At 40.9% G+C, this 25,383-nt stretch overlaps 2 protein-coding genes and 1 long non-coding RNA gene across 5 annotated transcripts in view; 2 read left to right on the top strand and 1 right to left on the bottom strand.

Annotated features, from left to right (window-relative positions):
- Window positions 1-13,609, bottom strand: part of LRRC49 (leucine rich repeat containing 49) — a 53,594-nt gene extending 39,985 nt beyond the window's left edge. For both annotated transcript variants that reach the window (XM_087743829.1, XM_087743830.1), the window contains exons 1-7: window positions 13,486-13,609; window positions 12,497-12,559; window positions 11,846-11,933; window positions 10,723-10,920; window positions 9,058-9,157; window positions 7,819-8,022; window positions 6,168-6,234 (exon numbers count right to left, since the gene is read on the bottom strand). In XM_087743829.1, the coding sequence (XP_087599955.1) occupies window positions 6,168-6,234; window positions 7,819-8,022; window positions 9,058-9,157; window positions 10,723-10,920; window positions 11,846-11,933; window positions 12,497-12,559; window positions 13,486-13,539 (774 nt within the window). In that variant the 5' untranslated portion in view covers window positions 13,540-13,609. The remainder of the gene's footprint in view (window positions 1-6,167; window positions 6,235-7,818; window positions 8,023-9,057; window positions 9,158-10,722; window positions 10,921-11,845; window positions 11,934-12,496; window positions 12,560-13,485) is intronic.
- Window positions 13,610-13,658: 49 nt separating this feature from the next.
- Window positions 13,659-16,194, top strand: LOC148050257 (uncharacterized). 2 transcript variants are annotated; one of them, XR_015701599.1, is made up of 3 exons: window positions 13,659-13,806; window positions 13,939-14,147; window positions 15,874-16,194. It is a non-coding gene; the product is annotated as an uncharacterized LOC148050257 (long non-coding RNA). The 2 variants fall into 2 exon arrangements; XR_015701598.1 differs by lacking the exon at window positions 15,874-16,194 and having other exon boundaries at window positions 13,939-14,430.
- Window positions 16,195-16,357: 163 nt separating this feature from the next.
- Window positions 16,358-24,740, top strand: LARP6 (La ribonucleoprotein 6, translational regulator). Its single transcript, XM_087745186.1, has 3 exons — window positions 16,358-16,605; window positions 21,362-21,554; window positions 22,689-24,740. The coding sequence occupies exons 1-3, from the start codon at window positions 16,358-16,360 to the stop codon at window positions 23,757-23,759; spliced, it is 1,512 nt and encodes a 503-aa protein (XP_087601312.1). The 3' UTR covers window positions 23,760-24,740.
- The last annotated feature ends 643 nt before the right edge of the window (window positions 24,741-25,383 follow it).

Below are 25,383 nucleotides of genomic sequence, written 5' to 3'. Positions count from 1 at the left end.
TAACAAAAAAAAATAATTTCTAGCTAGGCTTTAGCACTATTTTTGAAAGATAAGATTGATAATACTGATATTTTGGCCATAACCTATTTGAGTATTTATATTCTGCATCTATTGAGAGTGAGTGCTGAGATTTCTTACCTCATGTAGAGCTACTATGTATAATGAAAGAGTTAACATTTTTTTGTTAGTCTAATGCATTTCAAATACCTTTAATATAACTTGTACACAAGATTTAATTGTTCAGTGATCCTCTGGGATCACAGGTAACATAAGAGATACTGTGCATTATTAACAATAGCTTTGAACACCAAAAAAATTAAAACTATTGCAAGCACCTTAGAATATTCCTGTAGTGAATTAAACTACTGAACTAAGAATGAAAACTATTTGGTCAGATACTATGTAATGGATACTACACATAAGATATTTTAGTATTTTATTGTAACTATGTTCTATAACACACACAAACCATAAAGGGGAAAAATGGTAGTTGAAAGAATAATACTTTTTTCTTGCCAGATACGTGAGCACCTTCAACGTCCTCAGAAAGAACTGTGGAATATCACATTCACTTAGGAGTCAATCTGGTAAAATGACTTGGCAGAAGATATCAGGAGGATTTACTGGGTTTTGCTATAACCTGCTTCATTGAATTTTATGGCTTTTATTGAATGACATCAGAGAAGCCAAACCATGAAAAAAAAGGCTATAGAAAAGCTCTGTTCTGTATCATAACTCAGAAGTAGTAATACTACTGTAGCAATTTATATTCCATAGTCTATTGTTGCCAAGCAATATCATTTAAATGGTAGCATATTACTCATATGACTCTTCTCATCTACTGGAGTCTAACAAACATGTTAAAACACCTGGAATTGTCTGTCTGACTACAGAGGAAAGCTGATGATACCAGAATCACTGAATGCAAGTTAGCTCATATCTCAAGTAAACCATACTCAAGCAGCAACTATTCAGCTAATCCTCTACTGTGAGAAGACTGCTCACTAGATTTTCTCCCCTTAATAGAACTGTCTTTATTACCAAAAAAAAAAAAATTATGTGTCCTCATCTTCTATTAACTAAGACATGGCAACTTCAAAAGGCAAAACCCCCAGTCAAAACAGAGCTGCTATATACATTAATACAAAGAATAAAAAAAAGTTGTAAAATAGATTACTGTTCTAATACATATATAAATATGAACCACAGAGGACGTCTCTATAAACAGACAAATCAACAAGCTTGAAGAAAATTCAACTGTCTCATTTCTCAACAAATAAATCACCAAAATACTCTATACAGCCACTTGCAATCAACCTTTACTCTCAAGCAGTAACAGAATTGATGAATAGAAGCAATCAGTGCAAACTGCACAGAAAGTGCTCTCAAGACCAACAGATTCAATGCATAATTTCATCAAATGTGCGGGATTTATGAACATCAAAACCACAGGAACACTCCTGTCCTAACCCCAAATACAGAGTGCCATTCAATCAGTACTGTAGTAGAATGTTGATTCAGTGCACTACAGCTCAACCAACTGCCACATTCATCCAATAAAGAGGTTTTTCATGGTTTTACAGGGGACAATATTGCAATAAAGAATTGTTACTTTATTAGTATCCTCAAAATAATTCTTCTCTCTTATTGTTTTCTTCTTCTTCTATTTCCCCTACCACCAAAAAGGGAAAATAGGAAAAGGAAAGATAGTGAATTTAATCTGAAGTAACCCTAGCCAGAGAATCAGAGCATCAGTTGAGGTCAGAAGGGACCTCCGGAGATAGTCCTTTCCAACCCCCCAGCTCAAAGCAGGGTCAACTACAGCAGGCTGCCCAGGACCACGTCCAATCAGGCTTAGATCGCCTCCAGAGATGGAGATTCCACCACCTGTCTGGGCAACCTTCTCCAGTGTTCAGCCACCCTGACAATAACATTTTTCTTAAGTTTGAACAAGTTTTCCTTTTCAGTTCATGCTCAATGATTCTCGTCCTTTTGCTGGACACCACTGAGGTAAGTCTGGCTCCATCTTATTTAGACCCTCCCATCAGCTATTTACATACATAGATAAGAACTCCTTGAGGCTTCTCTTCTCCAGGCAAAGCAACTGTCAGCTCTCTCAGCCTCTCCTCGTATGAGAGATGCTCCAGTCCCTTCATCCCCTTTGTGCCTCTTCGCTGGACTCACTCCCCTAAGTTCATGTCTGTTTTGCACTGGGGAGCCTGAAGGATCACCTCCCACAACCTGCTAGCAACATTCTTCCTAACGTAGCCCAGGACACTGTTGTCCACCTTTGCCATACAGGCACACTGCTGGCACGTGGCCAGCCTGTTGTCCACTGGAGCCCCTACGTTCTTTACTACAAAGCTGCTTTTCAGCTGGTGAGCACCCAGCCCGGACTGGTGCGGGGCATTATTCCTCCCTAAGTGCAGGACTTTGCATTTCCCTTTCTTGAATTTAATGAGATTTCTCTCAGCCCATTTCTCCAACCTGTCAAGATGCCATTGAATGGCAGCACAAACATGTCATGTATAAAGCTCTCCTTCCAGTTTCTTGCATTGTTAACAATGCAGGTCATCAATGATGGTGTTAAAAAGTACTGACCTAGTATCAACCTCTAGGGTACAATGATAGTGACTGGCCTCTAGTTAGACTTTGTGTCACTGATCACAACCCTTTGAGCCTGGCAGTCCAGCCAGTTTTCATTTCACCTCACTGTCCATTATCTGGTCCTAATTTAATTTAATTTAAGTTTGTCTATAAAGACGTATTGGGACACAGTGTCAAATACCTTTCTAAATTCAAGATAAAAAACATCCATTGCGCTCTACTCATCCACTGCACTCGTCATTTTGTTGTAAAATACCATTTCCTACATGAATTCATGGTGACTACTCCTGGTTGCCTTCTTGCTGTAATATGTTTGGAAACAGTTTCCAGGACTATTTGTTCCATCACTTTCCCAGGGATTGAGGTGAGGCTGTCTTGTTTCATAGCATCTGACATATACTCATTTATATGTCATCCCTGTTTTAAGCCAATTACAGTCTACACAACAATTTGCTCATTGAGCAGACAGCATTCAGGCAAAACTTATATCCAAGTTTTAGCTTATCAATAGCTTTCCTGAAAGAATCTATTATTTCTTCCTGGAGAGTTTGGTATCAAACCCCCTTCTACTAACTTACCTACAATGACAGATTTTTGTAGTAAAGTTACAAATGTTTTCTTCAAAAACGTCTTTTTAAATTAATACAATCAAAAAATAAATACAAACCCAAGTGTGCAAGTCTGAGTAGTGCCTTTAACAGTATGAATTTTGCATTGTGGCCCAAGAATATCACATTAAGAAAATCTTGAAAATATTCATGGCAACAAGATATAGGTGACACCACAAAGACAGCTGTCTTTTCTAGAAAATAGCCTTGAAGTTTTGTGCTGGATCAAGAATATCTGTTTTCCATGTACATAGCATTAAATAATTTCTCACATCTGTAAGAAACACACAACTTTGAATGTAAAATGAAAACAGAAGTACCATAAAAGTATCCATAAGCATAAGAAATGGAGTATGACTGAAAAGATTGTAACATGAAGTAACCTATACAGCCTGTTTCACAGCTACTGGAAGTGAGCAACGGAAAATGATGCCCAGAGGAAATCTCATATTCACACAGCACATACAGATATTCATACTACACTAGGAGTCAATGACACTTTTGTACACCAAAAGTGAATTACATTTTTCCATCGTTATAAGAAAAGAAGACGTAAGTGATGCACACCACAAAAGTGCCGTTACACCTTTTACTTGAAATAAGAACCATCCTGATAAAGGAAAATTGATGCCCATTGCTGGTTCCAAACCGTAAAACTGACCAGATTTATTGTACAATTTTTTACTTTCCTGTGAGAACTGAGTCCAAGATAATGCCACAACCAATCTAAGGAAACAGATATATCAAGAGCTTGTTAAGATAAAGCAAATCCTGTTTTCTACTATTTTTCATTATGACTGACAATCAGGATATTCTGTTTCTGCATTCTTGATTCTAATTGCTCTGTACTGAATCAAAGAAAAAAAAATCACGTACATGTTAGAGACAGGACATTATATCAACAGAACAATGATCAGAATCCACTGTTTTGAACTATATACCACCACTTCATTTTTAATTCTACTGATCTGTTGAAGTGGTCGAAGTCTGTTCTTGGAAAATTTATGGTGTGGAAGAAATACCATTTAAGGTAGACTAGAAGGCTGCCATAAATAAAGATCCCACAAATCTAAGAAAAGTTAAAAGACAGAGCCCCCCCATTCATTATTAAATAAGCAAACAACAACCCCTCCCCCCCGACTTCAAAACAAGACACTAGTACACTAAGCTGATATGTCTTAAACTCATCATTTCTTCCTTTCTTCATTTCTTCCCTTACGCCTTCAAAAATAATTAATAATATGTACAGCAGATTGGTGTTTTAGTTTTGAATTCCTCAAAGACAGGAAAAAAAGAATGTTAATATGAAAACTTGCATATCTTTAAATGGAAAGGAATAGAAAGATAATTTATTAATGGAAGAGAAGTTCATAGTCTTTATTTGGTCTTTCCATGAAAAATACACTAAACCTACAAAAAAATGCCGAAAACAATTAATTCCATTTCCTAACATTTGTGCCCTTCACATGTACATTTATGATTAAAACTTTCCAAAAAACAAAAGCACTTATGATGGTCTAGAGATTTAATATTTAACTCCTGATACAGGATAATTTGTTGTGTTCTCTAGACCAAAGTAGGCCTATTATTATGACGTTGATCTAGCAGCAGCCAGCTGGGTACTATGACCAAAACTCCTAATAAAGTTCTAATTAATATAAAGGGAGTTGTACAGACACTTGAAGGAAAAAAAATAAAGAAAAAAAATTGGATCTATTTCACAATCATCAGTAAGAGTTGTGCATGACCTATGTTTCATTTCCATTAGTGATTCCTCCACTTGTGCTACAAAAGTGTGCTGACTGGCACAGCTACACGTCTAGTCTGCAAGTATTTTTATCAAAAACATACCCCCCCCCCCAAACTTAGAACAGCAATAAGAAAAGGATCATAACTACACAAACACTTAGCCATCTCCAAATATAGTCACTCTAAGACTCCAAGGGCAATGTCATTATCTGTTCCTATACTGCCCCTGTCACTGTACAACATGCATACTGGTGGACTAATTTTTTTCAAAGAAGCCACAAACTTATCACATCACATAAAACAATAAGTCATTATAGTGCTAGCTTGTCTTTTTCTTTTCCTAAAAAAAAAAAAAAAGCATTCCCATTCCCCACTGTCAAGCAATTATATAATAAAGAACACACACAGAGAGAAATCAGCAAGACGTCAAAACTGTCAGAACAGGAATCCAGAAAATTCACACATTGGTCTTATATAGGCACAATAACCATATGTTGTTTTAAACAGCTCAATTATGGAACATTTTGTATCATGTGTTTTAAATTTATTTTACAAAAGAATACTATATCTGGCTTGCCCGTAATACTCCATGCTGCTTCTGACATACCCGTTAAGCCAGAATCTTTCCTCTTATACGTACTACAGCTAAAACTTTATGCGCCACTTGAAACAGAAATGACTTCTTAGTCTCAAATTGGGGAAGTTGAATAGACATTAAGTGACTATTCAGAAGAACGAATCAGTCAAGAGCTTGGACCCATTCTGCTTTTTCCTGTACAAATTTAAGTCTTCTACAAATATGTAAGGGATCTTGTTTTGCAAGATCACCGATAGTAGAAACAACACAACAATCAATGGGACCTTAAATTCTTCTATGACTTCTAAGACTGTGTTACTTTAACTACACCACAACTACTTATGCTGGGTTACTATTCTGTAGGTGCGAGTGCTGTTATACTCTGTTGACTCAGCATTTCAATCTCTGTAACTTTCCAAAAGTACAATGCTGAAAGTGCAAGAGACTTGATACCAAGATTCAGAACAACTTCATACGGTCTTTTATTAATTTACTGATTTCTGTGACCTCAAGAGTTGCAAAATTTGCTACCGGTTCTCTTTCAAAAAGCAACAGTTTGGTAAAAGACACAGGAAATGCATGATGCCTACACAAGAAACGTAAATAATAAAGTTATTGTACTGTACCTGATTTCCATGAAGATCTAAAACATCGAGATTTTTTAGGTTCTCCAGATTTGAGATCTTCTTTATTCTGAAAGATTTCAATTATGACATAAATTATTTTTCATATTAGATAAGAAGTATCTTTCATTTTCCAGCTAATACAAAACTTAGCCATTTGTTCCTGCCTACCAAGAGTAACAGAAGAATAACAAAGTTCTGAACCATATTAAAAAAAAAAAAAGAATAAATGAATAAGTATGCCTTAGACTATCACTTTCCTTTCTGACTGTCAATAATGCAATAGCAGCAGTATGTACGTGGCTCTTCTAGGAAAATGAAAAGGGAAGGAATACTTGCACCACTAGAAAACAAAGTCAACTACCAAATAATCAAAAAAACATTATTACTGGCAAACGGCTAATTCCAAACCAGTTCAAAGACAGACTACAGTGACACAGGCTTTTGAGAGTTTGTTAGAAGAACACAGAATAAAAAAACCTGAAAGCCACAGACCCTGTCTAGACAATACAGATCTCTAGATCTGGCAGTATTTCTTCTCCTCCTGTACAACTTCACTGTCTTAAAACTTTTCTGTCCTATCCTATTTTCTCAGATTCCAAACCTTAGTTATCACATACTCAACAGCATCATCTACTGGCTGATGATATTAAACATCACGCGTATTACGCATTTGCTTTGAGAATAATCAAAGATCACATATAGATCAAGCTGGAAACAAGTTGCTAGCAACTGTGTCTGACTTGTAATCATTTATGAGTATGTCTTGTCCTAACTACCTACAAACCATACAGCACTCAATGTAGTTATGATTTGGAAAATAATTCTTTAAAGCACCTTAAAATTATCATTCCCACGCCCCAATATTTTGCTATAAACAAAACTACTTTATACAAGTGAGATTTTTAATATAAAAGCTATAAGCTCTAGTAACATACTGCCCTATTGAAAGTTGTCAGTTTTGAATACAGGCTGAGTTAGGAGATACATTCTTTGTCATGCGCACACAACTGAAGTTTGTTTACCAGTTCTTCCTTTACTGAATATAAAGCAAATAAGGAAACTGAACAAAACCAGAGCATAACCCTTAGATGTGTGAGCAATTCCACAGATACTTCTATTAAATTATTAGAATTAAAGGCTACAGGATTTGAACTGTATTTTTAAAAAAGTAATACAACTAGCAAGTTGTATCTCCCAACAGAATAGAATGTATAAATAAGCAATAAAATCCATGATTCATCTGTCTCATTTTTTTCCGAGCTAAATACAACAGGCAGAAATACTTTTTACAGGTTATAAAGAATCAATGAATACTTTATGTAATGTGAAAAGAGATTCCACCTGTCACACAAATCTAAGAACACATATTTAATAGCCGATCAGAACAGAAGATTAGATGGAAACACATAAAATACTTCAGAACTGTTGCTAAAATTTACGTAAGAAAGTAAGTTTCTGAAGAACATTACAAGCAAAAACTGTGTGTTTCCTCAGCGGGATCCCTAACACTTGACTAGTGTTAGGGTCCAGCTCACTGATCTCACAGCCAACATCACAATCTGAAAACTCTGTAAGTAACAGAAACAACAACAGATCACAGTTGTTACAGCATAAGGAAGTAAGGTGTTTAAGTTAGTCTTATTATTTTTACCTGTTCTTTCCCAACAAAAGGACTCTCAGGGATCTCAGAGTTGAAAGCCCACTTATTTCCTCTATCTGATTATCATATAAATCTAAGAAAACAAGATGCTGCAGATTAGAAATATTTTGGATCCGGGTTATAAAGTTATGTTGGAAATTCAAAAGGCGAAGATGATCTTCCCCATCAATAACTGGGCACACTGTGAGCTTTTGCCTGGAAGGAAAAAGAAACAAAACCAAAACACATGTAAGTAACAAATTGGTAATTCATCTTCCACTCACCTACTCTGATTGAACCAAGGAAAGCATATTATCTTGATTAAGGTAATATTAAGAGCTAATTAAGCTCTGTAAATAGGGCAGTAACTCCTATTAGCATGAAAATACAGCAGAAGTGCTTCCAAAATTCTCTGAAAGTCTGTCCTCTTAATCAGGGATGTGCTTGTTACATGGAAACTACATGGAAGTTTTGTGTTGTGACCATATTAAAATTTCAATAGACACAGCCTGCCAATTTTTTAATTTTTTCATCAGACACCACATAAGCAGCCTGTTTAGATCAGAATTCAAAGTATTCTACATCTATGCAATTTTTCTTTGGTTTATAGAATTTTACATTTGAAATATAAATACATGAAATAGTGTTAGTGTGAAAAGTAAAAGAGATAAGAAATTATGCTGGAAATGGTTATTCTTATTTTGGGATTATTCCAGAAGGAGTCCTACTGACCTGACAAAACTTTTTGGACTGTAAGAACCTTACTCCCAGAGAAGAAAAAAAAAAAAAAAAAACAAAACCACAACCAACAACAACAAGACACCACCTAAAAATTTAATGTTAAATGTCTTTCAGATAAAACTTTTTTCTGTGTCCTGGTTAAGGAAAAAAAAAAAAAAAAAACCACCAAAAACCAAAAACCACCATTCTACAGTCAATGCATCAGAGTAGAACTAATGGAGACATCGCCTCTTTCTATAGATTACTTGCATGACCTTGCATTCGACTCTTAAGCAAGCTCCTTACTTTACAATGAAAAGCCCTAATTGCCTTAGATGACTGCTGTATGGATATATTCATCACAAGGACACACAGAATTTCTCTATGGGACACAGTTCTTCTCTCAAAAACACACACATACAAAACCCAAACCATATCACTGACCACAGGCATTACTGGGTTACTCATCATTTTAGACCATCAGACACCAGAGTCGCAAGCTATGGTGCGTGTACTCCATAACCTTCTCACCTTTCCAGGGTAAGTCTATCAGAGTTCAGTATCTTTTCTTCAGCAGTACGTTGCAATACAGGAAATGTTATTGATGAACTACTCCCAAAATTCGTGTTATCTATCAGAAAATCATATGAACATATGAACTACTACTTTGTAAAATCATTTAACTACAGATAATAAAAGCAGATTTTTCTTTCTTATTAAAAGTAAAGAGTTACACAGTACATGAAAGTGCATTTTGCCTCCATTCAGTACTTTGAGTCCCAGTTTTCTTTCCTGCCATTTTTGTTTACATCTCTCCATATCCTCTTTCCAAAGTACATCCATTTGTTTTATTTCTGAGAGCTTTTTAACAAGTTTGTTTTAAGCAGATATTTTGTAGATGCTTTTGTTTTGATTAAAATCACCCAATTATGTTTTAAGGTAAGGTTGTATAATTGTTTCACAATTTCAGTATCTGAACTTAAAAAAGACATAATCTAACTTAAGATGAATTTAAAGACACAGATCAAGTAGATATTGATAGAACTAGAAACTAAAGCACTAGAACATTGAAACAGTCCCACTGAGCCACAAACAAATGCAAAGTAAATGCATGCAATACCTAGTAATCATTGGTATTATATTTCACTCCATTATCAAGAAAGAAACAGGCAGCACCTAAAACATATTTACAAAGCTATCCATCTTTACCCATTTTGTTAATATAAGGGGGAAGAGGGAGGATGACTAAAAATACCTGCAAAATAAATCAACAAACATGTCTCTGAGCTTTGGCTTATTTGGAAAATGATCGACTGAAAAATATTGGTCAAAAATAAATCATAGAATATTTAGGTTGGAAAAGACCTTTAAGATTGAGTCCAACCACAAAAATCATCGTGCATGCATGCTACCACAAGAATATAGGCTCAACTTCCACGTGTTTGCCCCCCTTTTTTTTTTTCTTCCTTCAAATAAATCAAATATGTTAACAGGAAAACCATTAATTCTTCAATAAACAAAGATCAGTTGCTCTACTACTACAGAGAATAAGTTCATTGTTGTCTAAAATATGCCATTAGAAGAGATACCTATATAAGTAAAACTGTTGTTCAATTTAGAATCTTTTCAGTGCTACTCTAACATTTTATCACTAGCTACTCTAACAAACCAGTATAACAACCAATATTCTCTATGTATTCTTCAAAGTGAAAAAAACTGTGAAGGAAAAAAAATAATCATTGAGACCAAAATTAATCAAATCACATTGTTGCAAAAGTCTTAAATTAGTTGCGTCTCAGGTTTTTAAGCCAATAAACATAAACCCAGAGACTTAAAAATCAGTCTGAAACATGACATGATGGTAGTACAGTGACTTTTTCCTTCTAACGCCATCCTCCTAAAGACATGCACGAATGATCCCTATTACTGCCCTTTTGTTAAAGAAAGGTGTATAAAAAGCCTATATTTAAATGCCTATATTACATTTTGCAAAATATTTCTAGTGGTTTACTGACAATATATCTGAATACCCAAAGGGAACAGCAGGCAACACTTGCTATTCAGTCATACATTCTGACAGCCAGAAGCAGCTCATCTTGCAGATCATCACTTTTCAATGAGACATCCTGTGAGGGGCGGGGGGCGGGGGAAGAGAGAGAGAGAGCGCGCGCTAACAAGAGAAGTTTTCACTGTTACCTGAAGCATGTGAACTAAGACTGTGGCTGCTTTGTCGGGATCTGGATTTTGTAGGTGTGTGAATAGAAGACTCGCCAAATCCTGATAAAGAACCTGTATTCTGCTTCAACTCCAAACCAGAAAGTTCTGTCAGACTGGATGGTACTGGAAGATATATCTGCTTATTACGCACCAAAGGACTTAATACTCTTTGGTCTCCTGTAGGGGGAACAAAACCAAACTGCAGACTTAAATTTACTCCATAAATTGCGTAATATGTCTAAACATCAATCCATTCTGAACAGCTGTTGGTCTTTATTTTTTACCAGAATGAATAAAAAATTGCCACAATAATTAAACTGATCTCCTATCCTAAGCAATCACTGTTTTTATATGACAGGCAAGAAGCAGCAGTGTGGCAAGAAGTGGTGTGTTTCAAGGGTCTTCCAGGCTTCACCACAGTTAGCAGTGATATCACCAAGTATCTTGCTTTTCAAAGCCAAAAGCACACAAGCACAATAGAATCACAGAATGCTTTGGGATGGAAGGGACCTTTAAAGGCCATCTAGTCCATCCCCCCTGCAATGGGCAGGGACATCCACAACCAGATCAGGTTGCTCAGAGCCCCATCCAGCCTGGCCTTGAATGTTTCCAAGGATGGGGCATCCACCACCTCTCTGGGCAACCCGTTCCAGTGTTTCACCCCCCTCATTATAAAAAATTTCTTCCTTATATCGAGTCTGAAATAGCAAAACTCTCTCTTCATATCAGGGTTCCAAATTAGAAACTAATTTTGTCTGAATACATTAAAATGTTAAACATCCAATAAAATGTTACAGTAGAGAACTGTGTGGCTTCTGAGGGAATGTATAATAGGGCACTTGATAGATTGTGGTTTTGTAGGTAGAAGAAAGGATGCTCTTCCACAGACAGAATGAGGGACAAAAAGCGATCAAAAAAGCCATCTGCGCTAGGCAGTAGAAGGATAGCAGTTTCAGGACATAATGCAGCAGTAATTACACTGAATTACTGTAGCCAATTAGGAAAAGCTGTCACTCTTACATATTCTAGTCATAATACAGTCTTTACTGTTTAGTTAATAGAGATACAAAAGATAAACAAACCAAACCCTGCTGAATATCACCTTGCTTTCCTGAATAGTTTTTTTCCAGGTCATGCTGAAGAAGCCTATTGTGGAAAGATGACTGCTCTTTATTTATCCTGAATTCAAACTGTAACACAATATTTAAAACAAACGTTAGAAGTTTTCAAATGCAAACAATGTCTTTACACAGACAAACACAACCTTAGTAACAACTACAGTTCTCAGGGAACTCTGCAAATGCTTTGAAAAAATAAAATAATTGCTCCAATAAAAAGAGTATTCATTCTATTAAGATCCTACAACTGAAAAGTTTCACTGTTGGAAACCAAAATGAAAATATGGAAGTTACCAGCACATTTATCTGCAGTTGACTAAATAAAGAAAAAAACCCCACCCTATAAGGAGTACCGCAATTACAGGAGAAAGAGAGGTACAGATGGAAGCATAAGAAATCATATACATATACACACTAAGTTTATGGCAGGCTATAGTACACCCCTGTGTTTTTACCTTATACATCTTTAATAGGATGAAATAAATTACCAAAAGACTACCAGATACATCAGATATTACATTAAAAGTCAATATATTACTACTGAAAAGGCAATTCCTATGTGAAAGCATACATATTTGGCTATACCATACAACTGCGTTACTTAATGTAACTATTAAAGAAAAAGTAATAATTACTGGTTTGCTTTTATCTGTTATTGATGAGGTCTGGATAACCAGCTGAAGACCACAATTATTAACCTGCAAGTTGGAAGAAAAAGAAATGAAATATTGCATTTTTCAAAAACACGTATCAATACAAAAAGTTGGATGTAACTTTTTTTTTAAACAATAAAGGTATTTTCAACAGCAAAAGCTGCCAAGAAAGGAACTATTTTGCAAAACTAAGAATACGCCACAGCACTAAGTAACACTAAATAATTTTTAGTTAAAAAAAAAAACACCACTGGTTTTAGTTTTAAAAATACACTGAAAGTGTGACTTTCATGGGGATGTTATCCTCATTATGAGGAAAAGAAAGTGCCTACATTTAAATATAAGAATTTTTTTTAAAAGCAAAACGTGCTGGTCTTTTAATTGGATTTAGATGACAAAACGTAGCACCTACCTGCTAAATAATGAAGCCATTTAACAGAAATATTTAACCAAATAGCTTATATATCCACTTCCCAGCAAATAACAGGAGGCATACAAATAACGTCAAGGAAGCTTCCACACGCCAGCCACGGCACAGAGAAGACCGAGCTCCCCTCGCCCGCTTTTGCCTGGCTGCCGCTCCCCTGGAAGCGCGAAGCGGCAGGGGCCGCCCTCCTCAGGGGCCTCCGCCAGCTGCGAGGCACCCACCGCGCAGGGCCCGCGCGCCGCCGCCCTCCTCCGCGCCCGCAGCCCCCACGCGGCCGGTCACACACAGCCTCAGGGGCCGGGGCCGCGCCCTCACAGACGCCGCGCCCTCACAGACGCCGCCACCCCACCCCGCCCCGCCCCGGTCCCGCCCTGCCGAGGAGCGGCGGGGCTCGGCGGGGCGCCCCGGCCCGGGAGCGGCACAGCGCGAGGGCGCCCGGCCGCGCAGCGAGGGCATACCGCCCGTCCTGCCGCCCCACCCCACGCCCCGAAGGCTGAGGAGAAGGGGCGGCTGCCGCCCGCCACCCCCCAGCGGCAGCACCTACCGGGCCGGGCGCGGCCCGAGGGCCCCTGCCGGGCCGGCACTTGCTGGGCACCATGTAAACCTGCTCCCTCGGGGCCGCCGAACACCTCACACCTCCGCGCCGGCCGCCGCCCCTGTCGGAAATCGCTCCGCTGTTACCGGGGCAACCGCCGCTTCCGGCCCGCTCCCGGCGAGCCTCGCTCGTGCCCCGCCTGCCGGCCGAGGCGGCGCCGAGCGGCGGGAGGCCGTGAGGGGATGCCGCCCCGTGCGGCCGCTCTGCCGTTCCCCGGTGCCTGCTCCGGCAGCCATGCTCGGCACCTGCTGCCCGGCGAGGCGGCCTCAGGTAGGGGGCCGGCGGTAGGGTTCGTGGAGGCGCGGGAGGGGGCCTCGCAAGTGCGCGGCTCTCCGCCCGCCCGCCTCCCCAGGAGTAGAAAGACACTAGTATGATTGTATTTTTCTGATTCCTAAATGCAAGTGACTACGCATGAAAAACCGTGAAAAGGCAAGAAGCTGGACGTAGCTTCCAGGTTCCTGTTCTGCTCAAGAAGCTGACTTGCAGGCACATAATTGTCACAAAATGGGACAACCTGACTGGGAGAGCTTGGGTGCAGCCGTGGTGCGCCGAGGGGCCCCCCTGTTGCCTGATCAGTACTTCGCTCTGGTGTCAGCTCTCGCTGCTGGCAGGTCAGTACCCGATAACCCCAAGCAGCGCTTGGAGCCCAGAAGCCCCACGGACGGGTAGTGGATGCTTTTAAACACACACATCAAGGACTCAGTAGCTAGAAAAGCAATGGCGTGACCGTTGTGGAAGGGCTGTGAATCGCCTCACGGTGTCTTCCCCACCCATACCCCGGGTTTAGCTTTGTGTATTGTCATTTTAGTTACCGTTTGCTGAAAGGCTGACAGAAAAATAATGTAATTATGGCTTACTTTGTGAGAAATATAAAATATGCATGTGGTTTTTTATGGTATGTAGACAATACTGCACCAACAATGAACACGCCAGAAGAAATCTGTGGAAGTTTTGCCCAGTTGAGGTTCATGGGATTATAATCCTAACTGGGTATCGGAAGCTCAGCTGAGATGCGAGTTCCCCTCTAAGGGGCTTGTCTACATTATTCATTTAGTTTTAAGTTCTCCCACGGTTATAAATACTGCTTCATCTCTGCTGGTAGTTAAGCATTATAGAATATTGCTATATCAAAAAAAAAGAAACATTAACCTGGTAATTTCAATGGAGATCTAATCAACACAGTGTTTGAAATGACATCAATCTTCATCTACACTAATTCTCTCAACATTAGTAACATATTTGTAGCAGACTAGATGATAATGATAGCAGGACTCTTCAAAGAAATGAGCTAAACATTGACAAGGCCAAAGGCCAATTCTGTGCAGCGACTGCTGGTAAAGCAAAAAAACGGATCGAGTGTCCTTCTCTATAAAATCAAGTTCACTTAACCTCGACAGGAGGAGTCATCAGATATAAACTGAAATGTCTCTCTCAAACATCATTTAGGTCCGCTGTGGCACAAAATAGTTCTTTATTCATACTGGTCCTGATCTTGTTCCTACCCAGGGAGGCAAACGACTTGCATGAACTCAAATACAAAATCAGACCCACAATCCCTGTACGTACTCTCTCCTAGGCGTATTTTGTGTTCACATTTCTGCTCCCACTGAAATCAATAGCGAAGTGATGCCCTACCCAAGACATTACACAATGCTGTTCCGTTAGCAGAGAAGTAGAGATTTGGTTAGTGATGCATGTGAGCGTATTTCATAAACAAAATATTTCATTGCTTAAGGCACGTTAAAAAAGAAGCCAAACCCACTGAGGCAGAGCGGTACTCCCGTTACGTGTTCATGCCAGCAAACCTGACTCATGAGGACTGTTCGTCACAGTGATGAGAACTGGCCCCTGAGTGCAGCCTCGCTTTTTGCCAATCCAAATTTTTAAGAAGAAAACATTGAAGCAATACAGTGGAGTACACTTCAGACAAATTGTACAGACAAAAACAAGGATGCCACAAATGAGGCGGGGACTTAAAGATCCTACCCCCTTTCAGCAGTTCAGGTTTGGATAGTATGGAAAGAAAGATCTTCCCTGACTGAAGAATGAATATTTACACAGTAGATTGAAATGCTTGAGATTCTAATCCTGAAAACATGAATGTTAATTTCACTTTAATAGCTGAAACAGTCCACTGAAATATAGTGCAATAGTCTCCAAGTTCAAAATAAATCAATGCATACGTGTTTCAGAAAAGGGGCCTCTGTATTTTAAGAAGTTCTTATGGGGGAATGTTTTTATTCTGTTTAAGTAGTGTACAGAATTATGGAGAAGTGCTCTACAAAAAATAACATATATCCAATCATATCCTCGTTCACTCGGTTTTCTTGTTTCCAGTTCTCATCCTCGGCATTTAAAACCGCACTTACCCCCGCGTAACCTTCCTGAATTCCTTGAAACGCAACGCTCAAGTCAGGAGGCAGCAGCGCAGCCCGGCGGCTGCACGAGGAGATGAGCGGCTGGGACGTTGCTCTTCGGCGAGGACCCAGTTGTCTTCTGTTGAAATAAAAGCACTCCCAGTTCAGTCGTTAACGGGGAAGAAACTTTAGCTGGCCGGCGGGCCCGGGGGCCTGCCGCCGGCCCCGCAGCGGGGCAGCGTCGCCGGAGGAGGGACGGACCCTCCCGCTGCCGCTGCCGCGCCGGGCCCCGCCCGGGGGAGTGGAGCTGGCGGCGCCGCCGCCGCAGCGGGAGAGCGGAGGAGCGGAAAGGAGGGGCGGCGGCGGCGGCGGCGGCGGGTGCCGCAGGCCGGGGCATCGCTGCTGTCGCGGCGGCGGCGGGCTGAGCCGGGCCGGCGGCACGGCGCGCTCTCCCGCCGAGCGCCATGGCCCAGCGGCAGCCGGACGCCCCTGGGGACCCCGAGGCGGCGGAGCCCGGGGCTGGGGCCGCCGGCCCGGAGCTGGCGGCGGGGAGCGGCCCCGTGCAGATCCGAGTGGCCGTCCAGGCGGCCGCGGAGGAGGAGGAGGAGGAGGAGGAGGAGGAGGAGGAGGAGGGCGGCGGCGCGCCGTGCCCGGCGGCGCGAGGCGGCGGCAGCTGCAGCGAGGAGGACTCGGGGCGGTGCGGGCGCTCCAGGTGAGCCGAGCGGCGGCGGAGGGGGGCGGCCCGGCGGCAGGGAAGGGGCCCCGGCCGGCGCCCGCCTCTCTCTGCGGGCCTGGCTGTGCGGGGCGAGGAGCGGGGCCGCCGCGGACACCCACGTAACGGTGCGGCCGCGGCTGATGCAACGCCGGCGGGGAGGGGTGGGAGACGCGGGAAGCCTTCCAGCGGGGACAGCCGGCAGCCGCCGCGGTGACTCCGCCCGGGCTGCGAGTCCCCCCGGGGGACGGCCGGGGCCGGGGCCGGGGCCGGGGCCAGGCTGCCTGCGGCTGCCCAGCGCGGCGGCGCGGGATGTGGCTTCCCCACAGCGAGAAGCGCCGGGCTGTGGTGCCCCCGACTTTTCCACTTCACTGCCTTTTACAGACAGGGGTTTAGGGTCGGTTGTTGTGGTGGGTTTTTTTTATTTTCCTGTTTGGTTTTTATTGCATAGAACTGTAGAGATTTTCTTGAGTAGAATTAAGACGTGGACAAGCAGACCTGTTCTATGCCTTTGGAAACAAGTTGACCAGACATGAAACCAAGGCCAGTTTAAATGCAGAAGAAACTACCACTTTATAATCTGCTCTACACTTCACTGTTTGATAATGCCTATAGTGTTGTCTGTATTTAATGATAAGTTGCAGGAATTATTACTGATGCCTGAAGTTGCTTTGCTGTCTGCCACAATCTCTTACTTGTAAAAGGAACGTCCAGGATTTTTGGGCCAGAAAACTGCGGAGAGACAAAGCACGCTAGTTGTAGTTCGTGTTGTGTTTCGTACTAAAGCTGAAGATGCAGTAATAAATTCAGTCCCATACAGATTAGGTACAGTAGCATGAAAGTCAGTGTTCTGTTTGAAGATCAATTGTTTCTAATCGACTCTCTAACACCATATCCTAGCGCTGACTCAGAATGAAGTGCAGTGCATTGTTTTAAATGACAGAGGGGTAATTGGGGAGGGGGCATTTTCTGCAGCTGCCAAAGTTGTCAACTCTGTACGGCAGAAGCAGGAAGCGAGCGTAGCTAGGCACAAGTAAAATGTTTAAACTGAGTCTACTTAGTCCTTCCACAATCATATGTCACTGTTGTATTTTTATAAATCAAATGCGTACAGCAGTCTACAGCGTTGCATTCCAATTACCGATTTCTTAAATTCAGCGTATTTTTTACATTTGTTTTCTTTACAATGTTACTTGTGTCAGAGCTTCTAGCCCTGGCTTAGACTAGAAAAAAGGGTGGTTGTTTTTTCAAGTTTTGTAACACATAATAGCTAACTCTTAAATGCCGCTTATTTAATCCTCTACAGTAGGTGCTACCTTCAGAAATGTTTGCTGACAGTGCTGATGTATATTCAGTTCTTGTGGAGGTTGCCTTTTTGTAAATGGCCTCTTCCTGATCCAGGAAAGGCCAGAGGTATTGCCATGGAGAGAACTATAAAGGCTCTGCATCAAAAGTAGGTGAGTGGAGTTCACACATGCTTTTGCCGTTTACGTGTAATCTTAGCTAAGGATTTACTTTTGGGAATGCAACATCTGATAGGAAACTATTTACCCAAGCATTTGGAAAATTGTCAGTGATGGTCTAAAACTTCTGGGAATGAGCCATTTCACTCTCCAGCTAAGCTAGCAGACAATTTAGATTTTTTCCCCTCAATTTCTAAGTTTTACAACTTAGGAAATGAAAAACATTTCCTCACGGTCAAGACACCCCAGTTCTTTGGGAGGTATCTGAGTATTTGTGACATTCAGTCCGCAGCCATTTAGCTGCCAGGTGCTTTAGGAAGATCTTCAGACTTGATAACAAACAAGTGGTTCTCCAAAGTAAAGCTACTTCTCGCTCAACTTAAGTTTATTTTGGATGCAGACAGATACAGGAAGAATCTGAGCTTGAACGGTGAACGTTTTTATGATGTCAGTCTAAAATGTAATGCTTCAGAATAGAAATTGAAATTTAATGATTGCTGCAGCCACACGTCCCGTTAGTAGGCACCCAGTATTGCATCCGCTAGTTTTTGGTAACAGACTTGCACTGCCTTTGAGTGATCGTACTGTTGGAACATCAACTTTGTGCTGTAAATTGTATTGCCACATAGTGCTTATTAATACAATACCTTATTCTTTTTGAGACTCAGCAAAAACTTGTCAAAAGGTTAGACTCTATCCAGACAATTTAATACAATGTTTGTGAGTTTCGATATTTAAAACCCAAAATCTATTCTCTATGCAGATACGTGTTTAGTTTCTCGTGTGACTAACAGCCAGATGAGTCACCACGTTAGAAGGTTGTTTTTCAGTCTATCCTAACTGTTTTGACAAGCATATCTGTCACAAAGCTCTGAATAGAGAAATAAGTAAATGAAAGTTGTGAATAACTACCAGGCTTTTTTTTTTTCAATGTTGACTGACATTGATTTATCAGCTACCTTTGTAGTAGAGTTGATACCTTAGAGGTACTACCAGTTGATCATTACTATCAATTAATATGGATCTAGTTACAAATTTCTGCACTTGCTGTAGGTAGAATTTCCATACAGTACTTAGTGACAGCTGTTGTCAAAGCCCTAAAGATCTTGTAAAAGCTGAACCATCTGCCAAATATAGAAATGGTGTGTAGTTCAGACTGTGACCAATATTTAATTTAGAGAGGTGAAATGAGACCTATTACACTCTGATTCAGTGTGTTAACACTGTAAGTAAGGATGGTACTGAACTTTGCAAACATGCAGTTCATTTTTATTTTTTTCCCAAGCATGATGCTCCATTTTCTTTGCATCCGAACCTTCCAAATACCTGCAAATGTCTGTACTAATAAATCCTCTAAAAAAAAAAATATATAAGCTCCATCCTGAATTGAAGGTAAGCTTTTCTTAGCAGAGTGTGGATATGTAAAAATGCTGAAATGTTCTAAGTTTCTCGTGCACACGCTAGTTCTGAATCGGTGGTGAATGAAAAATGAGAAGTAGTGGGGTAAGGGAATATCCTGAATGAAAAATAAACGCTTAACCTTGTTTTTTCTTCCTTCTGAAACCAGCACCTACAGCTGGCCATTAAATGTTCTTTACTATCTTAATCATAACTTCATCTATTATCCCTTAGTTCTGGCATTGTCAATTAACTTGAATTCTTCTTCTTGCTCTCTCACTCTTCTCATTCCTTTGGCCTGTACCCCATTAAGTGGCTAGGGAGATTTTAAGCGGGAGATGAGGATTGTGTGAGTGAGTATCCATGTATATCTGACACGTTGCCCTATCATCGGAAGAACCATAATAAGTAAATAAATTGTTAGCTTCAAAAAGGCAGGTCCCAGAGAACTGCCGTGACTTGTCACACCTGGGAGCATGTTCCCTGTGCAGAGCCCGTTGACCCGAACAGTATCTTCAGACGTACAGAGGCACCTGCCCAGGCAGCGCGTGGGCGGCATGCCGGTCAGCGTTAGGATCGCAGCCTGCAGTTTGTCTCCGGGACAAAACTGCCACAAGGCGAGGTGATTCAGTAGCCTGCAACCTCCCTGCCAGATTGCCCTCGGAGGACTCGAGTGTGATGCCTGCTCCCTTTTTAATGACTTCACAAGCTCTGCAAGCGTCATTTAAGACAATTTTGGGAAAATATGTGGCTCCTCCTTTTTTGTTGCTGAGGTACATGGGAGACCAAAGTAGTACATGATTTAAAGGATCTAGGGAGCTTAGTGGATGATTTTTTAATTTGTTTTGTTTTGTTTTGTTTTTTAACACAAACTTTCATGATGGTCCCACAGCAAGACTGCTAACAGCTTTAAAAAAATGGCTCTGGCTTAAGGTAGACTTATGCATTATCGTTCTTATAGCAACATCTGTGGCTGTAGTCTGTGGGTGAACTATTTGCCTCAATGCTAGATAACAATTTAAATGGTCGCTTGTATTTCAGCAACAAACATGTTGCTGTAACTGTACGTGGCAAGAAGTTTATCTCAAATCCATGGTTGCAATATCTTTTTTCTGGGATAGGATGCTCAGTAGTGCTCCAATTTGCAGAGGTACCTAGACAACGCGATGGAGGGGCAGAGAGGAAATGAGAATGACTTCTTGGCAACCTGCGTATGTGTGCGTACCCAGCTGTTCCTGAGGTGCATGAGCTGCCACTGCACCAAAGTCCTTAATCTGAGACGTACATAGAGTTTAAGCCCCTTGGTAAACTTCTAGTTAAGTTACTCTTGTCACTCTGGAAGTGACCTGTAAAAACTGCAATAGTCCTGCCAGTCTTTCTTACTCCCTGGATACTGGCTCCTGCATTCGCGCAGTGACGAGGCTTGAGAAATCATGATTGCGTCGTGTTCCAATATTCATTCACGGGTATGTGACACTACTCACGAAGCACATAAATGTCAAGCCTATGCTTGATAGCTTCGTACTGAAAAATAAAACACTGTCACTGGAGGAACTTTGTATAGCACCAAGTGCCCGTGCACCTGCCTTTCACATTTTGGTGTAGGATTTGAGTTGGCAGAGTGTTTTCAAGGTGCTAGTGTACATGTCTCATTGTTCTATGCTGAGATGAGCTTCTGGAATGAGCTCAGGAACTTGACTCCTTATGCTGACTGGAAAGCTTCATCCTCTGAGCTGGCCGCCTGCCTCAGATGGATAGGGCGATACCTGTTCAGTGCCTACATATAAAGTAAGTTGGAATCAGCATTACGGTTATGCCTTTTCATTTTGAAAGACTATTTGAATCCACTAATAGAAGATGAAGATCTGTTAGTAAATGATTTAACTGTTTTCCAGTGGTGGGGAAAATGATGATGACTCTGACCAGAACTGGAAGCCACCAGAAAATGACCTGATCCAGAAGTTAATAGCACAGATTGAATATTACTTCTCAGATGAGAACCTTGAGAAAGATGCCTTCCTTCTAAAGCACGTGAGAAGAAATAAGATGGGCTATGTCAGTGTTAAACTCCTCACTTCTTTTAAGAAGGTAAGCTAACTTTTTAAGACTTGAAGTGCCTTGTGTAAGCCTCATGAATCTAAAAACATTAGGAGAGATTAGATGAAAATAACTTATTTTATAGAGGCGGTTTTACAGTCTTCCTCTTTATGTACCTCTCTCGGGGGTTGATTCAGTTTTGATGTGATGGTTACATTTGTTCTCATCCAGAACTTCAATTACTGAACTCGTTCACGATTGGCTCGGGAACTCATAGGCTTTTAAGCAACTACACTTTTAAATTACCATTCTGGGAGAGAGTAGGGCATAGTAAATGGGACATTGGCTAAAATTCATTTCTAGATCAGCTACTCATGAGTAGCTAAGTAATCCTGGTAAAGTTACTTTCTTGTCTCGGAGAAGGGATGGTGAATCTGATCTTTGCAAATGTATGGAGATCCAAAAATTAAAGAGTAGTAGAAAGTATCTGGTAACTGAAGTCACTTAAAGGTGAGGTGGGTTTTATTCTTTTTTTTTTTTTTTAAACATTAGGAGCTCCTATGTAAATATGCGTATGTAACTGATTTCTAAAATTACGTTAGAAACACTTTGTCAAGTTTCTAAGTCTGACAGTTTTGCAGAGCTATTCAGTCTAGAAGTTCAAGCACTCCTAGTTTCTTCAGACCACTTCAAACATATTATACTGGTAACATAAAGTCTTTAAAACACTCCTTGGAAATGGAGAAGCTTGGGTTTTTTTTTTTAAACTAAGATTTTTATGGGAGGAAAAATCAGTTCAATAAAGTGAAGTCCTAAACTTGGCAAAACTACTTGTTTGGCAAATTTAACAAAATAAAAACTACGGAACAGGCATTTTGTCATGGTTCAGACCTAGATATGGAATGACTGAACATCACTTGAGCAGTCTTTAAGATAATGATTTTCAGTTTGAGATTTAGTGTCAGTTCCTATTTTCAGTAGATTCAACAGGACATGAGCTTTACAGGAGCTCACCGATGCCCATTATAGCAGGAAAACTGTTTACTTTTTCACTCAAGTCTGCTACATAAAACTTAAATCCAGGTTTCTGTTCGGAGGCTGGAGCCTGCAGCTGCCTTATGCTTTCTGTACGTAGTTTGAGTGGGTTTGATCAGTTGTGCTGCTTAAGCTGTGTCTGTCTTCAAGGTAAAACACCTTACCCGTGACTGGAGAACCACAGCCTATGCACTGAAGTACTCGGAGACTCTTGAGCTCAATGACGACAACAGAAAGGTTAGAAGAAGTACTCCAGTTCCAGTGTTTCCAAGTGAAAACCTCCCTACCAGGATGTTACTGGTGTATGATATCCACATGAGTTCTGAGCTGCAGGCTCTTAACAAACAACAAGAAAATGGATGTGTGCAAGAAAGGATAATGGAACATCTCCTCAAAGCCTTTGTAACTTTTGGTGTAATTTCATCAGTTCGTATTCTCAAGCCTGGTAGGGATCTACCACCCGATATCAGGAGGGTCAGCAATCGGTACACCCAACTGGGAACTCAGGAATGTGCAATTATAGAATTTGAAGAAGTAGATGCTGCCGTACGTGCTCATGACTTCATGTGTGCTGAAAAGAAAGAGACTGGCATGAAAGTTGTCCTAATAGGCATGAAACCTCCAAAGAAAAAAGTTCCTAAAGACAAGAACCGTGATGAAGATACCAGCAAGAGTCTTAAGAAGGCTAGATCCCTTAATAAGAGAGTTGAGGAACTTCAGTTTGTTGGTGATGAATCTTCAGCAAATAGCTCTTCTGACCCAGAGAGTAATCCTACGTCACCGTTGTCAGGACGCAAAAGTACTGCAACAAATACAAGTAATTTGAGCCCTGTCATTCACCCAACCAACCATTTGAGTCCTAACGTGTCACCCAGATCAAGTCCTTGGAACAGTCCATCTTCACTAAGAAAAGTAACCAAAAAGTCTCCGCTGGCTGAAGACAGCAAGCTTAACCCAAGCACTAGCCCTGAAATGCCAAGGAAATGTACAGATTATTCCTCGGATAGCAGTATCACTCCTTCTGGTAGCCCCTGGGTACAGAGAAGAAAAGCTCAAACTGTAACACAAGAGAAGAGTCCCATCAGTAGCCCCCTGTTAGCTCGGAAAATACAAAATGCAGATGGTCTGCCTGTAGGGGTGCTGCGGCTGCCTAAAGGCCCTGATGGCACTAAAGGATTCCACAGTGGATGGGAAAGAAGGAAGGCTACGAAGAACGAATAAATCATTCTTTAAAAACAATTTCACAAGTCAGTCAACTGCTTTTGTTTAAGCCTGGTGAAAAGCTGTCACAAGAGTGACTGAGTTAAGTCAGTATTTAATTTTTAAAGTTGTTTTTTATTCATATAGAGACTTTATCATTTGTATATTTGTATATTCACTTCACAGACTCACGGAATAGTTGAGGTTGGAAGGCATCTCTGGAGATGTCCAGTCCGCCTCCTTGGCTCGAGCAGGGTCCACTACAGCAGGTCACTTAGGGTTTTGAATATCTGCAAGGACAGAGACTCCCCAACCTGTCTGGGCAACGTGTTCCCATGTTCAACCATCCACACGGTAAAAAAGTGTTTCCTTACGTTCAGGTGGAATTCCCTGTTTGGGTTTGAGCCCCTTTTCCCATTATTGGGTATCACTGAGAAGGGCCTGGCTCCATCTTCTTCACTCCTTCCCATCAGATACTTAAAGACGTTGATGAGATCTGCCCCCTGAGCCTTCTCTTCCCCAGTCTGAACAGCCCCAGGTCCCGAAGCCTCTCCTATGAGAGATGCTCCAGTCTCTTAATCATCTTATGCACTTACCCAATGCAATGCCCTTATCTGCATTATTATTTCTTTAATGTATTAGTTTGAAACAGGCATATAAATCATTCATGTAACTAGATGATTTGCAGAGCTGTGATCCTGAAGAGCAGTGTGTAAATACTGAGGGTTTAGCGGTTGTGTTAGGATAGGCTGTGGTATGTTACCAGCCTAACCATAAGGAACAGAGGTTTTGAAGACTCTGTTTGTCTCAAAAGGAACTCTGAGAAACTTATGCTACAGTGAGCAGTTGCTCTCTGCTTGCATACGTCTCCAAAGACAATATTGTTTAGTAGGACCAAGGGGTGTATTTTCATGTGATGTGAATGAAGACGGAGCATTGAAGACTGTTCTGTGTGTGTTATCTCATATAATCAGATGGAAATAAACAAAACTATTAACTCGGGCTAGATTTATTTTGTTTACTTAAAGAATAAGTTGAGCTGCACCTGAATAGACACTTAAACCTCATCTTATACCATATGAAATTCTAGAAATAGTTACTCGGAATTTCCACCGCATTCAGGGGGAGAAAAACTGGTCCTCTGCCCTGTTACCGATGGTTACTTCAGTGGTGATGCTTCACTCTGACTGTATGTCACAGTCACTTTAATACAATATTATAAACTAAATAATGGTTATCTCACCGTTAAGTCTGAATTTAACAAGCAGGCTCAGCAAGAAGCACTTAAATTAAAAGTAACTATAATCCTCCCTGAAGCCAAATAAGGAACCCCTGTGGTTTTACTTATAAAAGTTATACTCCTGAAAAATAGCCCCGCGATAGTAAGAAGGTAAGGTTTCAGCTTCTAATGTGCACAACAAAGTTCCAATCAGATGATGATTCTTCATTCCAAAACTTTTCCCCATCCTTTCCAACTTTCATTTCCACGCTAAGCGTAACGCCTCTGCAGTGTAACTAACTGCAGTAACACACAGTTAGAAACCAATATACGGAACTCCCCCGGCTCTGTGTATCGTTCTTTAGCCACCCAAATACGTTCCTGGTTCTTTTACTTCACGCAAACGGAATCCTCCCAGTTACCTCC

Source organism: Nipponia nippon, unplaced genomic scaffold (assembly GCF_047370975.1).
Source record: "Nipponia nippon isolate SJK-2023a ecotype South Korea unplaced genomic scaffold, ASM4737097v1 scaffold_9, whole genome shotgun sequence".
In the NCBI taxonomy this organism is placed as follows: Eukaryota; Metazoa; Chordata; class Aves; order Pelecaniformes; family Threskiornithidae; genus Nipponia; species Nipponia nippon.
Note: the sequence above shows the minus strand (reverse complement) of the source record. Positions and strands in the feature narration are given on the sequence as shown.

Excerpts from the sequence above, each read along its gene's own strand:
- LARP6 (XM_087745186.1), top strand. The coding sequence starts at position 16,358 with ATGGCCCAGCGGCAGCCGGACGCCCCTGGGGACCCCGAGGCGGCGGAG. Across the intron at positions 16,606-21,361 it reads GGGCGGTGCGGGCGCTCCAG|TGGTGGGGAAAATGATGATG; the intron begins GTGAGCCGAGCG and ends ACTGTTTTCCAG. Across the intron at positions 21,555-22,688 it reads TCCTCACTTCTTTTAAGAAG|GTAAAACACCTTACCCGTGA; the intron begins GTAAGCTAACTT and ends TCTGTCTTCAAG.